The following is a 14,847-nucleotide window of genomic DNA, read 5'->3' as shown; positions in this document are numbered from 1 at the left end:
CAACATCTTCAAGGAGGTGACCCTTCATTGATTAAAGTACTTGGACTGTGTTGACATTCATCCTATGAAGAGTGTTCTATTGTATATTTTGGCTAAAAAGTGCACAAAATTTGCCTCTTCACCAGGCAGACTATATTCTTAGATATAGACAAACTTAGAAATAAACACTTTTACACCCAAATATATTTTGTGATGAGTCTGAGTAGTGTCACATTCTGAAATGATACAGTTATAGATAAGCATTTAACAAATGTAGACAACACAGTTTTGGAATACCTATCTGTTTTGCAATTGCAAGTTTATTTGTTCAAATACACCAGATAAGATGCAAGCACTTTCATGACAAATATACAGAAGAAAAAAAAAAAAAAAAAAAAGATAGGGTCAACACAGAACAGTAATTTAACTAAAAAAAGAGAAAGCTTTTAAATGTTATGACAACATACTCCCAATAGGAACTATTTTCATTCTCCAGTTAAGTTATAATCATACGTTTCAATAAAATAAAGGGTGGTGGGCTGACAGAAGTTAGTTGTGTATTTTCCTTAAAAATAAACGCCAAACTCTAATTAATGCCAGTTAAACACTATAACTAAAATTTACAAATAAGCAATAAAGAAGTTGTGTTAGAATTATCTTTTCTCTTTGAACAGTCCAGAAGAAACCATTACTACAAATACAGCAGGCAAACTGACTGTTGGACTGATTGTTATAAGATATATAGTGTTGTACTGAATTCAGTCTCAAATTGTGCTAAATGCTCATCTTCAGTATGGCACATTTTGGTCCATGATAGGGGTTTTAGGCTGAGACAGATCCCAACCAGTTACAGAAATGTGTAAATTATTGTTGCTTTTTTAAAATGCCAAGTGTACTTCCTCTACAAAGGCCGCTGTGAGGAGATGTTTATAGAAAGTAGTCTGGAGTACGACGGGTAACATGAGGCTCTCCACGACGAGGTGCAGGGTCAAACTGAAGGCTGTAATCAAAGGAATAAATTAATTATTTGCTGCTATCGTTAATGTTTAATGAATCTATAAATACAATCTAATCTAATGAAACTATAAATACAAAACATTTTCCCCATTGCTAGACTATAACTACGCCAACCTTTCCCAACTGAAAGAAGTCTAGAAAAAACTCCCCAAAATTATATCATTTTATGGGAGGCAAACTCTGAACTGGAATAAGCAATTACATGAAATAAAGATAATTGGCTAGTTTGTTGAACACTTCAGAAGCCCATCCCTAGTCTCACTGAAGGCCCTCTGAGCAGAAATCTACATCTATTCTCTTAGGCAACTCATTTCTCATTAGCAGGGCTCGACAAATAGTAGAGTAGACCCCTGGCGAGTAGATTACACCCCCGGAAGAGCCAGCGCGGAGCGATCTGCGCGTGCGCAGAACTGCACAGCTGGCAAGCGGGGCTTGCCACCACTTGGTGAGCCCTGCTCATTAGACAGTCTAATGTCAGCAAAACAACACACCAACTTTACCTTCTGCATGTATGTAGAAACGTTCAAAAATGAGTTCAAATGAGCAATTCTATGGGCTCTTAACACTGATGAATAGTCAACAGAAGAATTTCTTCTCTTCATATCCCTTGCACCTAGCTAAATTTTATTCTCAACACTGATGATATGAAGGCCAAGTACTCAAACTCTGATAGAAGGATTGCTTCTCCTTTCTGAAGGATCCTGTTACTAAAAGCAAGCTGCAGTAATCCCTAGGGAGACTCCCATATCTCACTGCTGTGTTCCTCAAAAGTCAATGCCAAAACAATCCCTGTAAATCCCTTCATCAACTTAGAAGTTTTGAAAGATTCTGCTACGTGGTACTATTTCCATTTCTGCATCACACTCTTGATTTATTAGAGCACGACTATCCCCATTTGTTCTAAGATCTGCATTTCTATCCTTTTGGAAGGAAAGATAAATACTTGAAAATCTAAATTACTCACAAGGAATATTTTAAAGTGTCATCTAGTTCCATGATAGCAGCCTGGTTCCCACAACGATAACAGTAATTAGGTGCACTGAATATAGTAACCACATTTCGATCATGACACCAATTGTAACCCTGTAATATAAAAAATTTAATTCTCATTTAAAAACCTTAATACAGACCAACATGTCTAAAAGCTCCCCGTAAAAGCTTAAATGAGTTATGAGCATTTAACAGGATAGCTTTCTTTATTCTTTTTAAATGTTTCCATTTTGCAATGATCTCAAACATGAAATTGTTGTTTCTTGTTAGCAGCTATTTCAAAATGAGAAGTAAAATGAGTAGACAAAAACTTTTAAAACTTTTACATATTAAGGTAATATCACAGGTTATAAATGACTATGATTTCTGGTAGTTTAAACTATTGGTGACTTGCATGTTTCTTAGCACCTTTCTTTGCCTGAATACAGTACTCTAGATGTACCTAGATGTTTTTAAATAGAAATGTTTAGCTTTTTTAAAACCTGAGTATTGAAGTTCAAGCTCATCAGTTTATATACTCTACATGTTTTTAATGTACAGTATGAGCTATAAAGGATTTAGTTCAACTGAATTAAAAGTAGAAGTGCTCTATTGACCCACCTGGCATTTTTCCAGTAAGGCTATACTTGTATGTTCTATCTATACCAGCTGGATGGTTTACTCCCTGTTGCAACTGACTGCTACTTATTACAGGATAGCCTATTTAACACATTAGTAGAGGAAAAGATTGTCAGTGTGAAAGCAAGCTATACTTTTGTAACTAGTCCTTAGTATGAACCGCTTTTATTCCTCTGGACTGACAAATATTTTTCAGGCCTATAGCATATGATAAAAAGGCTCTCAAGGTTTAGCACGTACATACCATTGTATGTAAACCTGTAAAAAGTGGACAACCTTGCACTTATAAGAAATTAGATCTTCAGTGTTTGTATCACTTCATCTATGATAGGTTATCATAACAGAATATGCTCACCATACCTCCATCACAAGTTGGTGAGCCCGGGAAACCAGTGTAAGACCATTGGCATGGTTAAATGTTTCAGAAATGTCCTGTCCAAATGTGTAGCCAGCACCACGCGGCGAAATACCCCAGCCTCCACGATCATCTGGATCTGACCATAAAAGATCACACATTGGGCCCTAAGGAAAGCAGAAATGTTAGTTAATAGTAAATATTAAAAAATCTATTTTAAAAGGCATTTTATTTACAATACATACAACATTTCTAAGACCTTATTCTGACTCGATGCTGAATAGTCTATATTTTTAAATATACACCTTCATAGTCCAGGATTTCACAATATAAAAAAGGTACTCACTGCTTCTATAGTACAGACAAACCCAGATCATGAATCAGTCTCCAAAACTCATTAAGCTTTCTTAAATTTCATGCCATTTTTAAACAATGTTCAATTTAGAGCTCTTTTTAGTTTTCACGTGGTTTCAGTCAGGACTTCTACCCCACAGCTCAAATCAAGATTTCAAGCTTGTTTCCACAACCAGGGTTAGAAACCTTTTTCTAAGTGAAAGCTGCAATTCTCATGTAATCTTGTTAGGAGATGGAGCTTTAAGTGAACTATCTAATAGCATGAGTCTCATGATAAAAATTACAAAAGATAACAACATTGTTTACAAACACTCTTTGAAAGCTTAAACTGACATGATTCCTTCTCTCTTCCCTCCTCGTCCCTTCAGTATGGTGACCACTGACAAATACTACAGACTTCCTAATGAGCATTGGCTTATTAGTCATTAACCACAGAGTCATAAGGTTAGAAGGGATTTCAAGGATCATCTAATCTAATATGCCGTAGATTTTTGTACTGACAATACCTAAACACACTGTAGAAGTTGCCAGAAAAGAGGTTTTGAAACACTAGGAATTGTAGCACCAGCGTATTAGTTAGCTATTTCTGTTAAAATAACCAATAGTTAATTTTTTGTATTTAAACCACTTCCCCTGTTTTCCAAGTCAACAAATCTGAAGTGTGTGGGGTAGTTCACAGTTTATCTTTCCAGGCAGACTTTTCTGCATTGTTTTATGCACAGTATGTTTTAAACATATATTTGCTATCATAAGAGCTAGGATACAGAGGTTTGTTTTTCAGTGAAGACTTAGATACAGGAGCACAATCTTATGTCAGGATCTGAGTTCCCCCCCAAAAAAACAACATCCATGAAATCTTAAGATAGCTGAGCCCTTTGACTAAGTAGTGGGTATTCCATTTAGGGTATGTCTAAACTACATGCCTCTGTCGGCAGAGGCATATAGATTTGTTTTTTTGGCAAAGGCAAATGAAGCCGCGATTTAAATGATCGCGGCTTTATTTACACTTACATGGCTGCCGCGCTGAGCCAACAAACAGCTGATCAGCTGTTTGTCCGCTCAGCACGCTAGTCTGGACGCTTCCCTGCCGACATCAAAGCCCTTTGTCGGCAACCCCGGTAAACCTCATCCCACGAGGAATAACGGGGCTGCCGACAAAGGGCTTTGATGTCGGCAGGGGAGCGGCCAGACTAGCGCGCTGAGAGGACAAACAGCTGATCAGCTGCTTGTCTGCTCAGCGCGGCAGCCATGTAAATGTAAATGAAGCCGCAATCATTTAAATCGCGGCTTCATTTGCCTTTGCCTATGTGTCTAATCTACATGCCTCTGATGACAGAGACATGTAGTCTAGACACAGCCTTAGAGCTTTCCATTCTTTCTGGGAGAGGAGATGTATTCTTCATTCTCCCCCGCTCCTGCCTCCCCTCCGAATATGGATGCTGGAGAGATTTTTATACTTCTTGAGTGAAAGATGAAGAATAGCATTTTATTTGCTGCTATTCCTCAGTCCAGTTTGCATGCATTTTCTCCTCTCCTGTTTGGTTTGTCTTTCCTGCTCCCCACAGAATTATGTACTCGCTTCAAAATAAAGGTGACCAAATTCTTGTAAATTGTACTCTGCTACAGATAACCTATTTATCAGAGCAACTGGATCAGAAGTGGCATTTATTCACATGTTAACTGTGATCTTGTTTAACAGGAGCTGTGCAAACCAGCACACACACACTTTACTATCCAGATGTTTCATCAATTTTAGGACTGATGAAGTCATACTCAAAATGAGGGAAGAAGGTAAGAGTGTGGGGAATATACCACTACCTCTTTCTTTTCCAATTCTGCTATAGTAACATATACTGATTTGGTTTATTTTATTCATTTAAAACAGTATTTGTCTGTTACAGTCCTAACAAAGATGCAATGTACCTCACTTGAGTAAAATGGATTTCAAAGAGGAAAAATGTGCAACTAAGAATACACAAACATCCGTATAAAACATCGGTGCATTCTATTCAGGTTACCTCATGTGGAACTTCCTGTAGACGATCCAGAGCTCTGATATGATCCAACGTATCTATAGATGGAGAGAGACCACCATGCAGACAAAATATCTGTCCAGGAAAAAAAAAATATTTTGACTGAGAAAAGTAAAACTAACTAGCTTATGCTTATCACTGTTCAAATGTATATAGTTTAAACATCACGTCACAGATCACAACTCAGCTCAACGAAAAATTAATTCCGCTACAAGTGACACACAGAGGAATCTGAAAATGGTGCTTTAATATCACCAAAACAAGAGTACCCTTATACCTGTAAAGTAATATTTCTTCACTTTCATTTCAGAAATACTTTGATTCCCACAGAACTTAACACTTGGGCTGTGTCTAGACTGCATCCCTTTTCCGTAAAAGGGATGCAAATAAGACATATCGCAATTGCAAATGAAGCAGGGATTTAAATCCCCCCTGCTTCATTAGCATAAAAATGTCTGCTGCTTTTTTACGGCTCGGAGCTTTGCCAGAAAAAAGCGCCAATCTAGACGTGGATCTTTCGGAAAATAAAGCCTTTTCCGAAAGATCCCTTATCCCTCATTTTAAAATCTTAAAATGGGATCTTAAAATGAGGGATAAGGGATCTTTCGGAAAAGGCTTTATTTTCCAAAAGATCCATGTCTGGACTGGCGCTTTTTTCCGGCAAAGCTCCGAGCTGGAAAAAAGCAGCAGCCATTTTTATGCTAATGAAGCGGGGAGGATTTAAATCCCCGCTTCATTTGCAATTGCGATATGTCTAATTTGCATCCCTTTTACAGAAAAGGGATTCAGTCTAGACACAGCCATAGGGTACAACCTGCCCATGAATCAGGAGGGGACTCGAGCCTATTAAGGTGGTGTGTTAAAGAAGAAAAGTAAAATCCTGTATAGTTAAGATAGCAGGAGCCAAAATGGGATGAAAAGAGCAGCCCTGCCTCTACAGACTACACCACATGCTAACTAACTTGGTTGCAGCTCCTCCATCATCTCCTCCTCCTCTCACATATCACTCAGTGGTGGAACAACACAGGCTGAACTTCAAAGTTCTAAAGACAGCTTTCACACCTCTTGAAGTGGTGCTTCAGTTAAGCAGTGTGCTGTACAGGCATCTTGGAAAAGGAAGCACTCACAATAGAGACCCATTCAATTCAGCTGCAGTCCCCACAACTTCCTACTCTACACTTGAACCAAACTAGGGTTATTTTGGTCATAACTCCAATCCAAATCTAGGTGGATTGTAGCCAGAAATCGCCAGGTTTTAGGTAAAAGTCTGAGGCTCATTGCCACAATCAATTTTTTAAGTCAATGAACAGCTTCCAAGGTATCTGTACTGTTCACCACAACTGGAACTAAACTTGTGACACCTTTTGCAGTAAATTCATTATTATAAATGACATGCCACAAATTGAGGCCAGGAACAAACTAAAACAAACCACTTAAAAGGAGTTTTATAAGTATGATACAGACAGGCCTCTGTGAATACAAGACTGAATGTTACAAATATGTGTCATACTCTAAATATGACAAGGAGTTTCAAGCCATCTATTCTCAGGAGATCAGACTAGATTACCAAAGTACTCCCATCTGACCGTAACACTCTATTATGCACTGTAAAATACACAAAAGCTTACCTGGCCATCTACTAGAGCTGTAAGTGGAAGATAATCAAACAAATCTGTGAAATACTTCCAAACATTGGCATTTCCATACTTTCGTAGACATTCATCATAAAAGCCATACACTTGTGTAATTTGTCTACTCTCATGATTTCCTCTCAGTATGGTAATGCGTTCTGGGTAACGCACCTAGCAATGAAAAAAGAACAATCATTTATATAGCATCAAACAATAGATTTCTGACTAGTGTTAAATGCATGCCATTTTGAACATATAAAAAAATGAGATGCTTCTTTTGTCAAACATTTTTACCAAGTGAAATCTTCTAGTTTGCAAGTTCATTTCAGTTCCTTCTTCCAGCCCCCAATTTGTTTCAGAATTTTTATAGTGTGAAGGTGTTTTGATTTTTTTTTGAAATAAACAGTGTCAGACTCTGTACCTTTAGTGCTACAAGAAGAGTCACCGTTTCCACGGAGTAATAACCTCTATCCACGTAGTCTCCCATGAACAGGTAGTTTGTGTCTGGCGATTTCCCACCAATTCTGAAGAGTTCCATAAGATCGTGGAATTGACCATGGACATCTCCGCAGACTGTAACAGGGCAACGCACCTCCTGCACATTTGATTCTTTTGTAAGTATTTCTTTAGCCTAGTAAGAGAGAGAACATTTAGGATAAGACATAAGGTAAACCATATTTTGTAAACAGATTCAGTAAGTTGTTTAAGTGCCTACATGTTACAACTCAATTTCCCTGACATGGAGAAAAGCCAGGTTGTGCCATAAGCAGAGCTGTAACACACACCGTGAATTGCTATGGGGAGAACTGACCAACCTTGTACAAGCTAGAGGTCACATCACTATGGTTTTATTGCACTGTCAATGTTTTGAGCACATTTGTTTTCTATAAAAGGAAAAAGACACAATGCAAAGTGTTTAAAGAATACTCAGATTTAAGTTCAGAAAGGATAATCACCATATAGAACTGACTTCCAATATAATTCAGGCCAGAAAAACAGCCAATCATGATTTAAACATTTCAAGTGATTCCTCCATATCCCCATCAACATATATGTTGTTTTCTAGTAATTAACTACTTAGTTACCTCACTTCCAGTGAGTTTTTATAGCTTCAATTTAAAACCATGGGATTTTGTTACATCTTCGATAGTTAGACTAATTAGCCTTCTGGGATCACATAGCTTTACTACACAAAAACTAGTTGTAGTTTGTGATCAAGTCACCTCTTAACTGTTTCTTTGAAAAGCTAAAAAAAAAAGGTACATTTTTAAAGTCTCACTGTAATGTAGGCTTTCCAAATCACAAATGGTTCTTGTGGCTCTGAATCCTCTTTATTTTCTAAATACTCTTTTTACAAAAGCAGATATCAGAATCAGGGATGATAATAGTAACAGAGTAGTGATTAACCAATAAGCAAAAGCTTTTAGGTTAATGCTATAGACTCCACGCATTTTCCTCCCCCCGATCCTTGCCAGTAAATTTTTTAGCAGACTGGCCAGCAGTCCGGCTCAGTCCTGGCTTGCATCGGGTCCAGGACCCACCCCTGCTGCAGCTCTGAATTTAAAGCATATTAGGAGACGGATGGGGCAGGCAGCCTGGCTCAGTCCTGGCTTGAGCTGGGTCTGGGAGCTCAGTTAAGTCCCCCAGTCCCTGGACAGGGGCTGCTGCCATCCTACTCTGCTGCCTCTGGTACTGAAATACAGAGATGACGACTGCTGTGGTCTGCATTTATGAAACGTAATGGAATATTGTTTTCTGTTCTGATTAGGGATGTTAAATATCGATTAACTGAATAGTCGATTAACCTCATGCATTCTTATCAGTTACTCAACTATAGTCCCTGGGGTGAGGCCGGCAGCCAGAGTGCCCTGGCCCCACTCCCAAGCAGCTCCCTGCCACTCTGCGTTGCTGCCTCTGCATTGGAAGCATCCGTGCAGGGTGACAGGCACCTGGTCCGCAAGGGAAGCTGTTTTTTAATCTGGCTCCCCTTGTGGACCAGCTTCCATGCTAACTGCCTCTGAAAACCAGCTCCCCTCATGGACCAGCTGCCTGTCACCCGCGCCGCTGCCTCTGATACAGAGACAACAGCGTGGAGTGGCAGGGGGCTCCTTGGGAGTGGGGCCGGAGCACACTGGCTGTGGGCCTGACCATGGGGGGGGGGGGGGAGACGACACTATAGAATAGTTGAGTAACCAATAAGAATTCATAAGGTTAATCGACTATTCAATTAACCAATATTTAACATCCCTAATCAGAACAGAAAACAATATTCCAATATGTTTCAATTTCTAACCATGGCATTAATCATCTCCCTATTTAAGTCAAATTGATTCTGAAAGGACTATTTTTTTTTAATAAAAAAATCCTTTATCTTGGCATCTTGATGGAACATTACTTCTTTCAATAGAATTAAACCAGAACACACTAGCATTCAGAAACCTTTCAGATGGTTGCAGTCATGCATTCCAAAATTATAACACACCACATTTATGGTTGCCAATGCAATCTTAATCCTGTCCCTTTGCTGTCTAACCTGTGTACTAACTGAGCAAGATACTTTTCAGGAGAAACTATGACTGAAGACTATAGTACAATAGTCTTTAATCCTACAATACCACAATGAATATATACAAGGGGACCAAATTACAGTTGTGCAGACAACTGTAAAAGTGGCATGTCCTAATTTTTCAGTCCTTGATTTTGCAGACTAAATAACTTTTTTAAAGTATTGTTTAAGAAATGGTTATATGGTAACATGTAATAATCTATCTTTTAAAATGAAAAAAGTAACAACTTTTTACATAGACGTGTAACATTCCTCTACCTCCATAATACATGAACAGGATCCGAGTCCTAAAACTTCAACTCTAAAGCACAGACTGCTATGATTTGAGCTTTTAGGACATTATCTAACAGCAAGACTCAGGAACCCTTTTCTGTCAACTGGCAGATAGCACAGAGTTTTATAGGGATCCCTTGAGTCAAGATTATGCACAACAGTTCACCAAAGGACGGTTTCACTGCAAAATATATAGAAGTTATATACTATACTGAGCATCATGTTCTTAAAGTCTTGAAGTCAGAAGCAAGTCACTAGGAGGTGACATGTCTTAGATAGGTTCTGCTCAAGCAAAGGATAGCAAAGATTCATCTGTCTTGCACTGTATCTCTCAGTGACAATACTGCAAAATATCTATGGAAAGGAACACAGCTGGAGGGTGGCTGGTTTATGAAAAAAAGATTTTAAAACTCTTTTGAAGAGTCTGAGTTGCAAGGAAAATTGACAGTATCCTTTACCTAGGGGAACAAGCTGGCAGTGCAATTGGCCCTGTCATAAATCACATCATGTAGAAACTACGTAGTCTGTCTGAATGATCCTGTGTAGTCAAAATTAAAACCAAAAAAAAGAAAGATTCACTAATGTATCATGAGAAAGGTCCCTGAAGAGGGATGGGTGGTAGCCAAGGACTGGAATTGAATAGCGCAGTTCTCAAATGGGGGGGCCAGGACTCTTCAGAGAGTCATGAGGTTACTACATGGGGGAAGGTCGCAAGCTGTTGCCTTCACCCTAAACCCTGCTACAGGAATAGCCTATGACGCACTGCAGGATCCACCAGTCTAATGCAATTCCAACCTATTCCTGTGAGAAGAAAGGTGATTGCAAATGTGGGGAAAAGCTGAGGGTCACTATTGACAGGATTGCTGAAGCACTGAGTCAGTAGAAGAAAAGAGTTTCATCTGCTGGAAAAGCATGGCTTCTTTCTGGAAGGCTCCAAAAACTTCTGATGCTGGTAGAGAAGTTAATTGTTTGCAATGATCTTGCAACACTATTATTTAGGTAGCTGGCTCTTACAGACCCAAGAAGCATAGTTACCAGTGGAATATCTCTTAAGGTATGGAGTGTCTTGTCTGTTTTCAGGTTGATGTGCTCAGATCCCACAAACAATAACCTTAGTGGCCATTTGGATCTCCTTTGATATTGTAACCAGGATTCTCTGTGCACTATGATAGCTGTGGCCACCAATCAAAGGCATCTAAGTCTACTTGAAGGGATGTCTTCATCACTAGTAGTCCATTTATGTCAGGTCTCTAAGCTCCACTCTACCCTTCTGTGGGATCTTCTTGAGAAAAGGTGTTATTCCATCCTATGTTAAGAAATCATTTCACCACCAGAGCTTAGTATTCGATATACATTTGGAGAGGTGCAGAGTAAGCTTTTCTGCCTAACAGGGCCAGCCTGTTTGTCCACCCTCCTTTAACACACACAACCTTCGGAGGTCCTGTATTACGTGGCTAACTAGAGCAAATCATATAGGTGAGAGTATAAGTACTCAAAGGTATATTTGGCCTTTTCTCTTGCATATCAGGGAAAGAGGTGAGAGTGAGACACCGCTCCTTTGCTGGTTTGAGGACCTATCACATAAGGGCACTGCCACCCTGCCTGGCTGTGTTGAAGAGTTTGTGCCTTCTGTGCCAATGACAGTTCTATATTTAATATGTTAGCTGTTCTCCTTAGCAAGTCTTAGATGAATGCTCTGAAGTAATCGCACAGGGACACTGGATTGTAGTATCTGGTTCGTCTGGTAAGGCGAGGAGCAAGTAGACCAGTTGCAGTTCTGGATTATCAATGCAGTCATCGTGGGGAACCTCAACATTTTCCTCCATCTTCTGCATTTCAAGACCTCTAGCCTGTTTTGACTTGACTGGAAAACAAACCTATGAGGGGAGTTGTCTCTGGAAGGCTGGGAAGGGAGAATCCACATTCTCCAGTACAATCAATATATTTCAGAAACATACAGCTAAGGAAGTGTGGAGACCCAGGAAGCGGAGTTGGGGTGGAAAGGAGATTGTGTGTTTCTGAGTTACTCATTTATTTTTAGAGCTTTTATTTTATTTTAGTGGGGGATCCCCAATGTGGATCCAATCCCCATCACCACAGACACAATACTGAATTTGTCTAGAGAAGGTTGAGAGGGTATGGGTTCGCCACACAACTTTGGCTCTGAGAAAGCAGGAGAAGGAAGAGAAGTATATTGGATCAAAAAGAGTGCCAGGTTATCTGGCTAATACTGACACAATGCTACAGCATCAAGGGACTCCAACCTGGATGTCACTAGATTAGAACATGCTCTTCTGCTACCAACAGCAATGCTGATTCCTATGCTAATATCGACGCTACAGACACCAGCTCAAGGTTCTAACACGTCTCAGAGACTGCAGCCAAAGCTGTCCAATCTGAAGAGAACCAATACACTGAACAACAACTGGGGAAGTGGATTTCCCCCCAGACAGAACACACATCAGATTTGTCTGGCACTACACCATCACGTTAGCAGGGTTTGAAGCCTGAGGCTTTTGATATCTCTTGAGTGAAAGGTACCTTGGCACTGATTGGTTAGTAATGACCTAAAAAGGGAAAAAAAAGAATGCCACAGCTGGGCAGATATGCTAAAATATTAACTTATCTAAACTTACTAAGAAACTGGGTTAAGAACTAGAGGAAAATTTTAATTTGCTTTCTGAAATCAAGGAGCGCAAGGGGCAGAACAGATACCACTGAGTTTCCACTTACTGCCTTGGGTAAGGGGATCTCACAGAACTGGGTTACTGGGCAATAAAATAGCAGATGAAATTCAGTATTGATAAATGCAAAGTAATGCACATAAGAAAACAACCACAATAATATATATAAGATGAAAGGGTGTAAATGAGCTGTTACCAGCCATGGTTGGTTTCCAATTCCTGCTGAGGGTCTGATGTGCTTTAATCGGCTACAAGTAATTTAATAGTCTATATAATTTTAAATTTGACTGTGGCTAAACTAAGAAACAACATAATTTAAATTATTTAAAGACAAGGCTCACTGTAATTTAGCTGCCAAAACTTTACATACTGGGTGGAAAAGACTGAAATAGATCAACACCATTAACTGGAGATACAGAAATAGCATGAAGTGCTTCTAAACGCTAAGTATCTTTTTTATAAATTATGTACTTATAACAAAATACTTATAACAAATTCTTCCTTTAACCTTACATCACATTTTTCTTTGCAGGGATGTCTTTATGTATGAAAAATACAGTGCAGTATCTCCAAATTTACAGCATTATGTGTACAGAATGGATTTTCAGAAAATTTCTAAGTTTAAATTCAAATTAAGTAAAACTGAGTCCCTTTAAGACATTTACCACTGGTCAATCTTTGAGTAATCAAAATAATGCAGTAAGAGACTGCAAATGTTCTGTATAAAAAAGTAAAGTGTTCACAGGCTAAAAGAATACAAAAACAGCCATACTGGGTCAGACTAAACCTCCATCTAGCCCAGTATTCTGTCTTCTAACAGTGGCTAATGCCACAGAGGGAATGAATGGAATAGGCAATTATCAAGTGATCAATCCTGTTGCCTATGCCGATCTTCTGTCAAATGAGTTTGGGACACCATCTCTGCCCAGCCTGGCTAACAGCCACTGATGGCCCTATCCTGCATGAATCTGTTCTATTTTAGAAGCAGTTGAATTTAATTAAGCTAATTGTTAACAATGTTACCTATTTGCTATGATTATGTAGGCTATTTATCCAGGCAACATGCCAGATCAATCTTAAACAGGGCTACAGTGATGCAAGAGGTAACTCAACCAACCAAACCACAACCCATCCTTTAGCTAGTTGACATGCAATACTACTACTGGCTATCACAACTCAATAACAGAAGGGAGATTGGACATCTGATTAGAATGGGGTAAATTATTGAGCCCAACTAGCTTTCCTTTTCCCTGGGCCGCCTGCTTGCCCAGATGTCGGTGCCTAACGGGTTTCGTGTAACACTGCTGCCTTGGCCCTCCTATGCAATGAAACACAAACACAGGGACGCTGGGATTCAGAGACTGGGCTCTCCCCCTGCTTCTATTTTTCCCCCAAGCCCTGTGAGAAATCATTTTTGTGCTGTGCGGATGTGCACCACCACGAGAAACACACTGCTGGCTGTGGGGGCTCCGCTGGTCAGCTGGGGCAGGCAGCTCTTGCCTCTCTGGGGCAGGGGAGCGCCCAAGCGCTCAGCGTACAGGGAAGGCAAGTCAGGGCCTCCCCTGCCCTTCACTCTGCCCGGCGGCGAAAGGAGCCAGCACGGATCTATCTCCTCTGCAGCAGCCCCGCGCGCTGCCGGGCCCGCTGTCCTGCGGGCACGGGGCCCCTGGCGCGGGCGGGTGAGGCCCCGCTAGGCCCGGCGCGGACTCACCTTCTCGCAGAGGCTGCGCACCTGGCTCTCGCTCAGCTGCTTGCACTCGTTGAGCTGCTCGATCCACTGGTCCAGCTCCTTGGAGAAGCCCTTCTCCTCCATGGCGCGAGGGGGCCGCCAACGGCCACGGGCCAACGGGGGCTGCTGGGTGCGCGCGGCCCGCTCCGCTCCCGGCCCGGCCCTGCCCCGCGCCGCGGAATGGCGATGGCGGCCCCGCCCGCTCGCCCCGCCACTTCCGGCCCCGGCCGCCGCCCCGCGGGAGCGCTTCCGCCTCCCCCCCCCCCCGCACCCGCTCCCAGCCTCCGCGCGCCACGGTCAGACCCCCCCCCCTGCTCACCCCTCCCCCCGTCACACAGACCCCTCCCCACCCCCCGCCACAGAGACCCACCCTGCTCCCAGCCTCCGCGCGCCACGGTCACCCCCCCCCCCCTCCCCCTCCCCCCTCACACAGACCCCCCCCCCCCCCCGCACCCCACTGCCAGCCCCCCCGCCACAGAGACCCCCCCCGCTCCCCCCCCCACCCCCTCCCCACCCCCCGCCACAGAGACCCACCCCGCTCCCCCCCCCGCGCCCACTGCCACCCCCCCCCCACAGAGACCCACCCCCTCCCCCCCCCCACCCACTGCCACCCCCCCG

The 14,847-nt window shown here is 41.6% G+C and overlaps 1 protein-coding gene across 1 annotated transcript; it reads right to left on the bottom strand.

Annotated features, from left to right (window-relative positions):
* Positions 1–279: 279 nt before the first annotated feature.
* On the bottom strand, positions 280–14,445 carry PPP2CB (protein phosphatase 2 catalytic subunit beta). Its single transcript, XM_014574748.4, has 7 exons — positions 14,212–14,445; positions 7,399–7,608; positions 6,975–7,148; positions 5,332–5,421; positions 2,965–3,126; positions 1,961–2,079; positions 280–979 (listed from the first exon to the last, which is right to left on the bottom strand). The coding sequence occupies exons 1-7, from the start codon at positions 14,311–14,313 to the stop codon at positions 907–909; spliced, it is 930 nt and encodes a 309-aa protein (XP_014430234.2). The 5' UTR covers positions 14,314–14,445; the 3' UTR covers positions 280–906.
* Between the last annotated feature and the right edge of the window lie 402 nt (positions 14,446–14,847).

Source organism: Pelodiscus sinensis, chromosome 4 (assembly GCF_052426305.1).
Source record: "Pelodiscus sinensis isolate ZL-2025 chromosome 4, ASM5242630v1, whole genome shotgun sequence".
Classification (NCBI taxonomy): domain Eukaryota; kingdom Metazoa; phylum Chordata; order Testudines; family Trionychidae; genus Pelodiscus; species Pelodiscus sinensis.
The sequence above is the reverse complement of the archived record's forward strand: the minus strand, read 5'-3'. Positions and strand labels throughout refer to the sequence as shown.

What these genes read in the sequence shown, in the direction of transcription:
- PPP2CB (XM_014574748.4), bottom strand. Translation starts at nt 14,313, where the DNA reads ATGGAGGAGAAGGGCTTCTCCAAGGAGCTGGACCAGTGGATCGAGCAG. An exon ending in CAGCTCTAGTAGATGGCCAG is followed by an intron (nt 5,422 to 6,974) that starts GTAAGCTTTTGT and finishes TTTCCTGGACAG; the next exon opens with ATATTTTGTCTGCATGGTGG. An exon ending in GACACTTTAAAATATTCCTT is followed by an intron (nt 980 to 1,960) that starts GTGAGTAATTTA and finishes CTTTGATTACAG; the next exon opens with CCTTCAGTTTGACCCTGCAC.